This window comes from Apteryx mantelli, chromosome 1 (genome assembly GCF_036417845.1).
Source record: "Apteryx mantelli isolate bAptMan1 chromosome 1, bAptMan1.hap1, whole genome shotgun sequence".
NCBI lineage: Eukaryota > Metazoa > Chordata > Aves > Apterygiformes > Apterygidae > Apteryx > Apteryx mantelli.
Genome location: NC_089978.1, coordinates 187,962,409 through 187,976,773, shown reverse-complemented (window position 1 = coordinate 187,976,773; position 14,365 = coordinate 187,962,409). Strand labels below are relative to the sequence as shown.

Here is a 14,365-nt window from a genome sequence, read left to right as displayed (position 1 = left end):
CCATGCTTACCATGCACTAACTCCTCAAAACACACCTTGACCGTCAAAGATCAAACATATATGGTGCTCTCTTTCCTTATCCTCCATAAACATTCACTGAAAAATGAAGCACTAACAAGGTTTTTCCCGTAACAGTTACTTGTGGCAGAAGCCAAAGAGTTCCCGAGGCACAGCCAGCCCAGCACGGCCACTCCTTCTCCTCTCAAGGTATAAATCCTCCACCGGCTCAGGGGAGCGTGCTTACCACTGTCACTTCCTCAACTCCTTGCCTTATGAAGTGAACTGGTAGGAAAGCCAGCAGGTTCGTACTGGAACTATTTTGTTTTGGCAAAGTTGGAGGGGTTTTTATTTATTTATTTAATAGAAGTGGTTTGTGTTTCGGTTTGGCACTTTCCATCAAAGAAGTTGCATCAGAAAATTCCTGACCAGTTCTAATCTTCATCAGTGCAGCTGCAGTGTGGTCGCATTACTAAATCTCACAGCTGGTAACTGCCCCAGGAATTCCCCTTCACAGCGCGTGACCTGCCTGGCGGTGCAGGGCCCAGGAATGCCAGGCAGCATCCGGCCACTCGGCTCCTGCCACAGAGCTGCACCCTTACTTGCGAAAAAACAGCTCAGAATTGCATTTTTACCCTAGAACCTGAGTTTCACTGAGTAGCCAGACGCCTCCCGCAAGCTGCTGCCAAAAGGAAGGAAAGGCAAGAGAAAAAGGTCGGTTCAGGTTTTTCAAGATTATAAACATTGGCAGTAGCAGTCAGCAGCGCTGCATTAAGTAAATAGGATTATATGCGGGCACCAGCTTCCTTACTCACAAGTACCTGGATCCCTGAGCAGAAACCTTCATACTCCACCTTTGTTTACAATATTTGAACAGGAAGTTTGATAGGAAAACAGCTCCTTGTTTTATAGCTCACAAAACACAAACGCTGAGCATCAGCAGATCTTTGCTATAAACATGACACAATTCGATACCTGTTGGATGCTGGTACCTGACAGAAAGCCCTGGAAGAACTGCTGTAATATGAAACAGGTTGTTCTTTTTAAAATTAACAAAAGCTTATAGAAAGAGAAAGAAAGTCAACGGTCTAATAATTTAAAAGCACATACTGATTTTTACTGAAATTGATAAATAGAAGTGTTTTTGAAACGTGACCGCAGGTAGGCAAAGCCTCTGCTTCCCCAGCTTCTTGCTATCCTTGTCTTAGGGAGCAATGGCTGCGGCACAGGTTATCTTGCTGGCTTGCGAATGTGGGGCTGGAACAAATTTTCCTGGCAACAACGTGAACTGTAAATTCCCAGAAGCTTGGAATACGTGGCTGTGGCCAGGCAGGTTAAAACCATAGTATCAGAGGTCAAAGGTCACCAAAGTGATTTGCCCCAAATTATTCTGTTGGTCTAATTGTATTTATTATTATTACTTCTTTGCTGTGTGTAAGCAGACATTTCAAAAGGTTGGCTTTTTGCTACATTATATATTTGTGCATTTTATTAGACTAATTTGAAAGATTCAAAACGATGAATAAATTGCCACTCTGTTTGCTTTATCTGTTGTTGCAGCCTATGCCCAACAGATGTCACATACGAAATTCAAATTACATCTTCAAATGGAGCATGACTTGGTAATGAATAATTCAAGACATATACTGAAAATTAGAATGCTGTTTTTAAACAGTGTGTTTCTTAGCACAGGCAGCGTCAGTGGAAAAATACTCACCTATTTATCTGGCCATTTTCCACTTCTGTGAAATCATTTGAATCATTGCTGATGTTATCATCTTCAGGGACAGTCATATTCTGCAACTCAGTCAGTTCTAATCCAGCTTTGAAAGGCATCCTGGGTGAGGAACTGTATGTATCCAAGTGTCTCTCCAAATATTAGTGTTTGGTTGGTATCTTGCAAGTAAACTGCAGCCACAATGTGAGCAATCTAAATAAAACACAAGAAAAAAACCCAAGATGTATGCCATCCATAGTAGGCAATATCACCAGAAGAATACAGTGAAACTTGGACAAGAGAGACCATCTTTACCAACCCATTTTGTATTTTCAGAGGCACTTCAGGCGAATGAATGCATTGCATAAGAGTGGTAACATTATACTCCTTAATTAGATGAACTTCACTAATGAGACAAATTTATCCAGTTGAACAACCAATTGCTGAAGACGGTACTCGTATTTATAAACTAGTGAGCAAACAATAATATTTATTTCAGAAAAAAAAAAGGTTAACCACCTAAAAATTAAAGAATAAAAATGTTGTGCTTGCCCAAGTCCCAGTTTGTTATTCGCCACTCATCTTCTGTATGTTCTCCATGCTGCCTCTCACTAAAAAAAAAAAATAAAAAAATAAAATGCCCTCTCATAATTTTCATCACTTGTGTCCATACTGCTGCTAGGTGGAGGGAGCAGAGGGATAGAATTATTCCAGGATTCTGCTCTATTGACATCGGTATTCCTGACATTTGAATTTGTTAAGATTAATCACACATAAAGCACCCTCTGTAAATTCTCTTTACCAAAACATTTATTCTGAACAAAGGCAGAAACAGACAAAAACAAATCCTTAAACTCATGGATCATATGAGGAAAAAATAATGTATATCTCATGTCCAGCAGGTGTTGCCCAGAGATCAGCTGGTCTCTCCACTGATAGATGTGTTGTGCAAAAGCACCTAGAATAACACCAAAGGTAGATAGGAGAAATCTGCTACAGTGACATATTTCCTCCCTGAAAACACCAATCAACTGAAAGACCGCTATTTTCCTGAGTCAGACCACTCTCAGACGAACTACAGCTATAGCGTAACGTTGCGGCCACGGGATGTTATTCAGAAACAAGCTCCTACAGCACAACCCTCTTCATTCCTACCTTGTGAATGAATTTTCTGCAGTAATGCCAGACAACTATTTGCCATTCACCCTGGGCTACTTTACGAGTGCTCACACATCAGCTTCATTTGGGGATATTATCGGATCGTCAGAGCTACCTCAAAACCATCCAAATACTCATGTACAAGCAAAGCAGCAGGAGTATCCCCACATTTTACAGGCCCCCAAGGAAACGGGGGAGGCCTTAGTTCCCTTCTCGTGCAGTTACGACATCCGCTTGTTTCAAATTAATTTTACAGGACCCAATACTTCTGGCTTGTACTACATCCCTTCCACATATAAAAGGTATTTGTGAAATGAGCATTTTTGCTATAAATAGTTTCTCAGAAATTTAATTTTATCTTGAAGTTTACATTGTCTTAGAAAGATAGCTTTCTCCACACATCCCAAAGTGTCCAAATTTAAGGTGTGAATTTAAAGGCTATCCTAAAACACTTACGATAAGGTAGAATCCGCTCATTTTTACAGAAGGAGCAACTACACAACCAGTTACACAGGTGGACAGTATGGGGTGGCAGAGCTGGCCAGAGGAAGGTGCCGTGGGAGGTGAACTTGGTCCTTTGCAACTCATCTACACAACAGTTTTTAACTACAGATACCAGGAGAGTAAACATCTGGATATTAAAATGTTGGCACAAGAAAAAAATGGATTTAAACTGCTGATAAATAAATACAGACTGGTAAGCAGAAGGCGGTTTTAGCAGTGACATTCTGGAACAGTCTTCCCAGAAGCAGCAGGGATAAAATAGTCTACCTATTTTGGAAGAGAAGCTTGATCTTTTTATAAAAGGATAAAGCCACAGGAGAGAGCAATTGCCGAGGTGGCGCGCCGAATTCTGAAGCTTCTTGTGACCCTGTGTTCCTAAAATAAACAATTCTTTAACAGAAGTGACAATGTCTGCAAGGAGATTTGCATCCACAGAGATTTTAAAATCCATGCAAAGATTCGTCTAATATTCAAGCACCGCAACTTTTCCTTTGGGTACAGTTTTGCGTCTTAGTCCCCCAGGAAGATTTTCAGAATTGCCTCGACATTGCCTGCACTTAATAAATTCCACATTAAGTGTTTTAAAAATAGGTGCTGAAATTAGCACTTCTGTGAGGTAAACAATGTGCTGGAGAGGAGACTTCACAGCTCCCTGACATGCAGCTCCTAGTTCTCATTTCTGCTGGTGTCTAGCTGAAATGCTGTAAGGCCAGACTAACAGCAAAACGGTTCACCGACTTATTTGCAAGGAATCTTTACAATACAAAAGTCCCAACATTTTTTGTTTTCGCTAAAACTCTGATTCTATGAAAAACTGAATGAAGACTCAGCAAAACCTTAGTGCAATTGATGTCGGCTGGAGCACTAGCAATAATTCCAGCAGATTCAAGGTTTCAGACAGATGAGCTACTCCTGCAGCAGCAGGAAGACGCATCTTTGAATCCGTATCAGGTTCTTCCTAGGTTTAGTGATCTACTCAAAAGAAAAAAACAAAAAACAAACAAAAAAAACAAATGCCAAGACACCCTGAAACTAAAAAACTGTTGAGTGAAATGGCGCATTGCGCACCCAAGTCTGAGAAAACCTGATCTCAGCGCCAAAACACTAGAAGAGAAACAGAGAAATGTGGGGCTGGTGACTGAAACATTAACTGTGATAGCATTAACTCATTGCAAATCTTTGGTGAAGGATAACCACCTCATCTGTAGCATCTCCATCTGTAAAATTAAGACGATAATAGTGATAATAACACTCAGTTTGTAAAGCGCTTGCAGACTTAGCGCTGAAAGGTGCGATATGCAAGATACTCACAAAAAACAGACTAAGCAAAACTCTGAAGTTTTGCCAAAATAACTTTACTTTGGATATGCACAGTGCAACATCTTTATCAGAGCTAATCACTCTAGGCTCTCTTCGCAGTCAGTGAAGTATAGGTGGTCATAAGATTTCACCCCCAAAATGCCTATTTTAAATGTCTACTTATAGATGTGACAAATCACACGCGGATTCTAAATAAAGTCTACAACCCCTAGAGGTAGGATTCACCTCAGCCGGCTTTATTCTCTGAAAGTTGCGTGACCATTCTGGGCTCAGAAGAGTCTGGCACTGCCAAACTAATTCATCCCAGCCTAAGGCAGGTGTTTGTAAGCACGCTGAATTGCTCCCTGCGAACATAGAGCTTTCCTCATGAAAGCAGCATTGACTGGAAGCCTTACACTGAGATAGCCGAGTTAAGTGAGTCTCCACCTCAAGTGTCAGTGCCACTAATAATGAGGAGAGGAAAAAAAAAATTGTTTCAGCTAATAAAATTTACCACAGGTCGATTTGGAACTATACTGGAAGAAGCATGATAGCATTTTTATTTAAGGCCTTTTCATTCATGAAATGTCATAAAGCAAATTCAAATAAAAATGCTATTTTGGCAAAAATACCTAGACCGAGCTTTATTCTTAATTGACTCTGAAAGGTAATAAACAATCATCTGACCAGTGAGGGTAGCAATCCCAATCAACACCAGCCACCATGCTTACTACCCTGCCCATCCTTGAAGCCCCCAAAAAAGGAAGCAGTGTCCCAATACCTGTAATCAAACCTCTCTCTCCTCAGACACACACAAAGTAAATCAACAACAAGAAGTACGAATTCTGCTCTTACTTGAAACTTCTCCACTAAAATAGGCAACCACACTGCATGAATCACCTCGAGAAAAAACAGGAAAGGACTAATGTCATGTTTGAAGGAACGTCAAAGATTTGTGTTTTGTAGCTGACCCAGGCCCTCAGTTGAGTAGAAAAAGCACTGCACTAGGCTAGAAGCTTCCCTTTGTCTTTAGATATCCCATGACATGTCTTGTAAAACCTACTATAGATAATTTATTTATCATGTGCTGCTTACAAAATAACACCACTGCCTTAAAATTACGGGAAAGATAACAACTGGTCACAGACTCCATATGGAGGACACAAGAAGATAAAATGAATTTATTTTTCTCAAGGACATTGAGACCTTCACAGGCCATTAAAACACATTTTCAAGAACTGGGATCTTTTTCTCTACTGCTTTCTGAAACACCCTCTTCCCCCCCCTCCCCCCCAAATCCCTGCAACTCCAGTTTTCTGGACTATCAAAACATCACAACAGCAGTAATAGGCTTGAAAAGTTGGCAGTGATGGGCTTAAAAAGTTTGTATATTTGGAAAAATATGGAGACTCTAACTTTATTTCTTTTCCTGGCTTAAGCATGAATCCTTTCCAGGCAGCATCTAGAAGAAATGTAATTCCAGAAAACTCTTCACCAGAAATCACATTCCTATCAATAACATCATCACTCCTGGAGGTAATGATGATGGCATGATTCAGTTATTTTTTTTTAATATCCTGGAAATTACATAATTCAAAAGTATGACCTTAGACGCATGACTGCCCAGAAGTTCACCAAGTACCTAAGAGGTGCTTGGAGGCAGCAGTAAGTTTTGATACCATTTTACCCCTTTCTAGGCATGGTGTTTGTCACATGACCTTGCACACTCACTGTGCACTGCCTTCACTGCATTTCCCGCAGTCAAACAGTCTTGTAGTTTGGTGATGAGATGGCACTTATCCGAGACACACTAAGCAATTTTAACTATGGAATTCAAGATAATTTACTTAAAAGCTGAAATGTGACTCAACTTTCTGTTCAAAGAGAGTTTTGCCAAGAACTCCTCTGGTAGGTTAGGAGTCATCAGGATCCAGTGCTTGAGTTTCACGCAAGCTGTTTTATTCCTGAAAGACTGCGATGTGATACGTCTTTCTTTGCCCATACTTTTGTATGTTCTTTCAAACAACAGCAATACGACCAGTAAGACTCTATGGATATAAATAATGAAAAACGGAGCCTGAAACTCTATGAACTATTCACGTGAATGACAAAAAAGCAATAATGGGCTTCATACATAACGGTATCATGTTGAAAGCCCGGGAAGCAACTCTCTCCTTTTGTTCAGCATTAGTGACACCTGACATCTGGAACATAAAGTTCCTGTTTTACTCTTAACCTACAGGAAGGACGAAATGGAGAGATTAGACAAGAGCTACTAAGATAACAAAGAGCTTGGAAATTAACGACTGACTCACATCCAGTGAGCAAACATCTGTGGTGCTTGAAATGTCATTGCCTCCAGCTACTTGGTACTGCCCCTCACCACATCGCTAAAGCCTTCGGAGCCGAAGTGGCCAAGGGAATGTGTGCCTCCATCCCTGCTGCACCCGTGCCCGGGCGCGAGACACCCTCGCCGCAGGGCACCAGGCTGCGAGGGAGAACGAGAGAGGTGCTGGCACGCACCTGACCTGCTGAGAGGGGATACCCCTGGTCGGCGCAGTGTGGTGGGGAGAAGTCCTTCCAGCTGCTGCAGCTGTGCACACCCTGAACGTGAGCCCTAACCTCTCATTTCCAGGTCCCTGACTAACATAGCGACTCTTTTCTCTGACACGGCCCCCAAGATGCAAGGAATAGGAACAATAAAAAGATAAGGTGTGTGTGGGGAGAAACAACCAACTGACAGAAGACTTGATAAAGAAGCTCAGAAAAAGATCTTAGAAAAAAGGAGAGATGTACACAAATGCAGATTCTCAACCTTTTTCAGTACTGTGACCTTGTGTTGCAACAAGAAAATGTTCCTGCTCTGCCCCATCACTTTCAACACTGCCCTTCCGTATTGCCATAAAGAAAGGGAAGACAGCCCCAAATTAAGTCTCGACAGGCTAGTCAGTTGATCAAAGGCAGGCAAACAAGAAATCATAAAATACTAGTCTGATTCACCCAGTGATTCATTACTTTAGGCAAAACACTTAAAGATGAGCCATAAAGGAAAATGGTTTAAGTACATTTTTGTTTTGAGCCCTTCCCAGTCGATTTAGGGAAGGTATTTGGCAGAGGAATATAGTCACATTTTTTCCTAATTATATTTCTCTGTGAAATCCTCTTGACATTCTCGGTTTGGCTGAAGAGATCCCAGAACTCACCACCACAAATACAGGAACTCTTGTACTCCACAGAAATTGTGCTGCCAGAGTGGTGCATTATGGGTTACCATCAACATGAATTCATAAAGACTTACTAGCACCTTAAAAATTCTTGTTTAAAAGTAATTTTTGTACTACAGAAGGAAGAACTCTTTGCATCAGTCTGCAACTCACTTTTCCTTTTTTCTTTTTTTTCCCCTCCAGTTTACATGCAATTTCTTTGCTTCAGTTTCCTTGTCTGTAAGAGACTCAGAGAGATATTTACTTAATAACTTTACATAGGTATTATGAGAATTAACTGGATAATGCTTGTAAAGCACTTTGGGCATGAAAAAAGCCACCATTTTTACTAAGAGCGGCTGTTCAAACTTCTTGGCTTGGATTAAGATTAAAGCAATAAATACGTATCAGAAAGGAAACACTTTCATTTAAGTTCAGAATATTTAAGTAGGCCCACAACATCTTGTTTTTCTTCATAATACATTCTTTTAAAGCAGTAGTTATTGCCAGGCTATTTGCTAAGCTTGTTTCTACAGAAATGAGCAAACTGAGGAAAAGATAGAGAGAGAGGGGAGAATGCGGGAGGAAGGAAAGTCCCAGTTATGCTCAGTCACCACTATTCCCCGAGACAAGAACAAAACCAAAAAGCAGAAAGCCCCGACGAAAGGCAGGTCAAAGACCCAGGGTGAGGAACCAGCAAGCAGGCACGCCGAAGGGCCTTTCCTCCCCTTCCATGCGTTAAAACCCTTGTAAAAAGCAGGATTTGGTCATGAAGGACAATTGATCCTCCATGTTCTACGACACTGCAGAAAGGGTCTAACAAGGCAGAGGATAATCCTTTGTATGGGGGTAGGTGGAGAGCGGCAGTCTCCTCCCAGCCCGTCTCCCATCCGCAGCAGGGCTCAGGAGTCCAGCAAGTCCCACTACGGCCCCAATAGCCTCAAGCGACCAGGCAGAGGATGCTGCAGTGTGCCTCGGGGAAGTGTTCGCCCTGTGGTGCCTCTTCAAAAAAAAAAAAACAAAAAAAAAACCCCCAACAACTCCAAAAAGGCAAAGTCAAACAGGAGTCATTCAGCACTACAGTGAAACAGGTTCCATTTTAGTCAGTGAATTTCCACTAAGTCACATCACAAGGCCTTTGCTCGCTGGAAATAGGGTAATTCCTAGATTTCGGAGAAGTTCTGCCAATTGATTTCAACACAATTTCAGAATGGGCTCCAAGCCTGAAAAATGGCAGTTATTGATACTATGCATTCTTCAGCAACAGATGGAATTTCCTTTTAGATACTTTTTACAGCAAGTTCATACTTCGCTGACAAAGGAAGTAAAAGTTAGATGGAACAACGCTATTTTCCCCCCTTTGTAGCTGGTTTTACTTCTGATTTTAGATGGCTAAAATGAGTATTGCAAATCAAATAGAAAAAGAGCGTTTGCTAGTACTTTACTTTTAGAACAATGACTGGTCCATGTCATTTTGTCTTTCAAGCAATAGTAAAAAACAAAACAAAACAAAAGATGAATGAAAGACCACAAAGCAGCAATGACAATCATTTGGAATATAGGTTAGCAGAAATGCCCAAAAGCAGTATGTGGGTCACAGACTCATCCAACGATATGTGGCAGGTTAAGCCTATAGGAGAGGGAGACTAGCTTCTTCTAAAATCAGCTGCCAAACATGGGTTTTATTTCAGTTCTTCTAATGTCACATAAACAAAGCACAGGTTTACACACTTCTTCATCTTCTCTTTCATGAAGACGATAAATTATAGCTACAGGTTGCATTACAAACTCTGAAAAACAAGGGAACGAAACCTCTACCTTAAAAGAAAGCTATACGTATGGACACGTGCATATATGCAGCAATGCATTCAAACCTAGCACCTTTTTGTTCTCGTCTTTGGCTCGCTAAATGCAAGCAGCTTAGCTGTTACTCTATATTTACGGGCAAATACACACACATACACGCAAATACACACACACACACACACACGCAAATACACACACACACACACACGCGTGCGCCGTGGGCCCAGCCCACACATTCTGAATACCGTGTAACTTCCCCGGGCTCTGCCGGCAGCGTCCGATTTAAGCGAAAGGCAGGAGCACTTCTGCCGAGGGCAGGCTGAAAGCCGAGGCCACTCATCCTGTGGGGCTGCGACACACACGACCCGGCCGCCCATTTGCAGCGACCATGTTTTCCAGCTCCCACCGCGGAGGGTGGACACGCGCCCTCTCCCCCCCCCCCCAATTTATTTTTATTTTTATTTTAACGCTGCCGGGGAAAGCTCACCGCGGATCGCCGCTCACTGCCATTTTTAAGGCACACTGCAGTGTCTGGCCGAGGCAGCATCCCGCGGGCTCCCCCCGCGCGGCCGCGCCGCGGAGGTGCCGCATGGCGCGGCCCCCCCTCCGCCGGGCTGCACCCGCCACAGCGGCGCCCGCGGGGCTCCCCCCGCGCCCGGCCCCCAGTTTTTAGGTTTAGCAGTTGGGAGCGCCCGGCGGGGAGGCACGGTTTTTGTTTTTTTTTTTTTTTTTGGGGGGGGGGCGCCCGGCGGGGACAAAGCGCGGGCCGGGCGCGCTCCGCGGGCCGCTCGGCCGGGGGCAGCGCGGGCGCGGGCCGCGGCGCGGAGACAAAGGCGGCGCCGGCGGCGCGGGGAGCCGCTCCGCGTCCCCCCCGATTGCATCAGATGCTGCCTACCTTCCCCAGCAGCCGCGGCGTCCCCTCGCTGTGATCCGCCCTCTCCCCGGCGGGAGCACGCCGACGGATAATTAAAAAAATATATAATAATAAAATAAAAATAAAAATAAAAATAAAATAAAATAAAACAAAGAGGGGGAAGGCGGGGGGAATTAAAGTGGAGAGAGGCAGACGGCGAGGAGGATGCCGCTCCTGCGCCGCGCCGCGGGTGTGCATGTGGCGGTGGGCGGGCGCGCGGGCGCGCGCGCGGGGGCGCGCCGCCGGGCCCGCGCCGCTGGGGCCGCCAGGTGCTGCGCGGGGCGGCGCGGAGCCCCCGCGCCCCCGCGCCCGCGGCCGCCTCCCCCCACGTGGCCGCGCGCGGCGGTTCCGCGCCGCGCCGCGCCTGCCGGGCGCCCGCTGCGCCGCGGCCGGGCCTCCTGCCTGGAGGTAGGTTTTTGCCGCCTTTTTTTTTTTGACTCATTTTTTAACTCTTTTGGTCTTTTTTTGTTTTTTTTTTTTTTTTTTTAACTCGTTTTACTCTCTTCTTACTCTTTGGCCTGCCCAAAGGAGAACGCTTTCTGGCAGGCAGGCCTGATTGTACAGAATGAGGGATTTTTATTGTTTTTTCTCTGAAATGGCCACGGAAGGTCTGGCATCATCGTGTTACCCAATTTCCTGTTTCATCATGCAAAATGTATATGCAGAAAATGCTGCCATTTGTGTGAAAGGTCAGAGTGTTTTCAGGTGGGACAAGGCACGTTTTCCTATATAAAGGGGGATTAACTTCAATATTAAATGTACAGACAATTTGCTATAGCTTATGGCTCCCATAGCTATCACTATAAAGTGTCATATTAGCTCCTATTTGCAGCTTTTCAGGACGGAAGAAAGTTTCGAGGCCGAACCTGAAACAAGGTGTCCTCATCGTTGCCAGTGCGGACCCCAGCCCTTTGCTCCACCCTATGGGTGCCTAGCGTGGGGCATCGCGCAGCGGCAATAAATGGGGCCCGGGGCTGGAGCCGGGGGCAGTTGCGTGCGGGGCCGCAGCGGGTGGCTGCCGGCGTCCCCCATGGGGTGAGGAAGGCTCATGCACTGGCTCGCGCTGCCGCCTGCAGCCCTCGTAGGCGCTTTGAGATGGCAGGCCAAAATGGCACGGGTGCGCGTGGAGAGCTGCGCTTTCCAAATCACCATCTTTGTATATACCTGCCTGATTCCCTTTACGGTTCTTGGGCCTCATTTCTTTTTTTTCCACCCAGGTAGTTCTTTGGATGCAAAGTGCTGTGCAAACAGTAATTTAATTAACACCTGCTGCAGCCTCCAAGGAAGAGACATACATCCTTCCAGTAATGAAGCTGAAGCTTGAGGAGAAGTTAATTGCCCAAGGTTGTTAAGCCAAGGGCTGGTCTTTCAACACTTCCTCATGTGAATAAACCTCTCTCACTGCTCACATGAGTGATGCCTGTAGCCCCATGGAAATTTCATAGCAAAAAGGAGATCAGGTCAGCTTCCAAGTCGGGGGCTTAACTCTTGATCCAATCCTATGTGCAAAGCACTAGACTCTTGTCCACGCCAAAAAGCAGACAAGAAAATATTTGCAATTTACTCTTACTCAAGTATACTTACTTCTCTTTAAAGTGAGAATCAACGCCCACAATTGCTAAATAAAACTTATATTAAGTAATGGACATGGTCAGGTGTCACTGATGTAGAGAATTAGAAGAAACTTATTTTTGTTTGAAATAAAATGTGTGTCAGACGGAATATCAGATGATTGGTATATAATTTGATGCATTCTGTTACCACCATTGATTTTATACCTGCAGCTTACCTGCAAATATTTGTAACTTACAAATAATTCCAATCTTACATTGCCATGCACTGGTTCTTAGAGCCAAAGTAGTTACTTTTTACAGAATTTGGGAGAAATTTGTTTAGCGTATCTTAACAAAGTTCCACAAAAAGAATAGTGCTTTTCAGAAACAAAAACTTTTTTACTGTGTATTTTTCTTGCAAGGTTAATATTGCACATATTTCCACTCCTCTTCTTAATATCTTTCTGATTTTTGACATTGTTGATTCTGTTTTCCTTGATATTTGGTGAAGCTTTGGTGTTTGTGACCAATGGCTTCTAGTTCTAGCTTTCGCTATTTCTGTAAGCTTTTTTCTCTATAGATTTCATGTCATTCACTCCTCACTGGCCTTGTTCACTCCATATTGGCTTTTCTTTTTATCTTTTTTGTATATAATCTCATTCCTATAGCTGGCTTCAAATGCACTAAAGATTCAGGAATTTGCTTTTATATTTCTGTTCTGTTGTTTTTCTTCCTGTTGTCCGTCTGGAACTGTCTGTTCTGTTCTTGGATACCTTTCAATTTACCTTTATCTAGTCAAAACGAATCCTCTCTTGTCTGTAATATTTCCTTGCCTTTCTCTTCTGTCACTGATAACCCCATTTCCATCTTTCTTTTGCTCAGACTTGCAAATTCCAAATGATCTTTAGATTGTATTTCAGCTGCCTAAAATGCATCAACAGCCACGGTTATTATGAGAACTACACCCTGAAGTACAATGTCCTTCCAGAGTTTGTAAAATTCCTTTCTGAATTGTCCTTCAAACATGCATGCTTATTGACTGATCCAAACTATCTAATAGAAACAGCAGACACATAATGAAAAACTATACCTATATAATAAAAATGAACTTAAATCAAAACACACCAAGTCATTCTTTGTTCGACTAAATCATCCCACGTGTGAAAATTTGGCAAGCTTGTCTGTACACAGTTTATGAATTCTGTTTGATTTGGGGTGCATTTTTTTTTTAAGTGGAACCTGATTGGCTTCTTCACTGTCTTTTGCTTTCAAATTGCTGTAAAGCCTGCAAGAGTTTCCAGGCAAAATTTTGCACCTGGCACAAAGCTGACGACAGAGGGTCATTAAATTTGGATGTTTATCCGTTCAAATATTTTACCCCCGGGCAAATATATGCCTCCAGCCCAGGAGAAAGCAGTTGTTCAAGTAGCTGAGGGGTGGGGGGATTCACTGCTGCTCACGCAAGAAGCCCGACAGGAGAACTGGAGGTTCTTATAGAAATGTTTTTTCACTTCTATTTTAGTGCAACTGTCATTGGCATGTTTGTACTTACGTGTTAGTGCATGTGTGAGAGGGGAAAAAAGAAAGAAGATCAGAAGCAGAAAAACAGCTGAAGGAGAGAAATTCTGTGTTTTGCAGAGAAGCTGCTTGATGCCAGAAAGTAACCTTGAATGTCTCTGAAGTCTCACTCGTCTTCAAGAATGACCAAGAGTGATGAGGAAGCCCAGGGTGTAGTCAGTAGCTATTTTTACACCTCTGTTTATCTTGTGTCAGCTGAAGTAAAAAGCACGTGGACTTTTGCGGATTTTTTTTGGTTTTGTTTTGTTTTCTTTTTTGAATAAAGACTCTGTGTCCATTTGCCACGGAAAGCCCATGAACTTTGTTCTCTGAAAGGCGGTGTCTAAGTCACCGGGCTGCTCACAGGAGGGGGCAGTACTGGTCCTCTTTTGGGAAGTAATTAACCAGTGAGATCCCCTTCCCTTCAAGGCATTACAGAGATTCTGTGCTCAAAAAGTGTAGCAGATCTGCCTCAAGGAGGAACAAAGTGCTGGTACCTCCTTAGACTGAGCACAAGCACATTGAGCCTACGCTCAGGGCCCATGGACGTGTATGAACTCTTCCAGGGTGGTGCAGCAAGCTATTGCATTGTCCCATGCAACTTTCCTCTTGGAAGTAAGTTAAACTTGTCAACAAATATCTGCAGTCTCTCTAGTCT

The 14,365-nt window shown here is 43.4% G+C and overlaps 1 protein-coding gene and 1 long non-coding RNA gene across 3 annotated transcripts in view; one reads left to right on the top strand and one right to left on the bottom strand.

The window, feature by feature from the left end:
- SLC38A1 (solute carrier family 38 member 1) overlaps positions 1-10,183 on the bottom strand; it is a 43,402-nt gene extending 33,219 nt beyond the window's left edge. The window contains exons 1-2 of the mRNA XM_013947810.2: positions 10,172-10,183; positions 1,715-1,927 (exon numbers count right to left, since the gene is read on the bottom strand). Coding sequence (XP_013803264.1) covers positions 1,715-1,833 — 119 coding nt within the window. The 5' untranslated portion in view covers positions 1,834-1,927; positions 10,172-10,183. The remainder of the gene's footprint in view (positions 1-1,714; positions 1,928-10,171) is intronic.
- Positions 10,184-11,030: 847 nt separating this feature from the next.
- LOC106488472 (uncharacterized) lies at positions 11,031-14,018 on the top strand. Of its 2 annotated transcripts, XR_001293186.2 has the most exons (3): positions 11,031-11,302; positions 11,815-12,057; positions 13,789-14,018. It is a non-coding gene; the product is annotated as an uncharacterized lncRNA (long non-coding RNA). The 2 variants fall into 2 exon arrangements; XR_010883207.1 differs by having other exon boundaries at positions 11,815-14,018.
- The last annotated feature ends 347 nt before the right edge of the window (positions 14,019-14,365 follow it).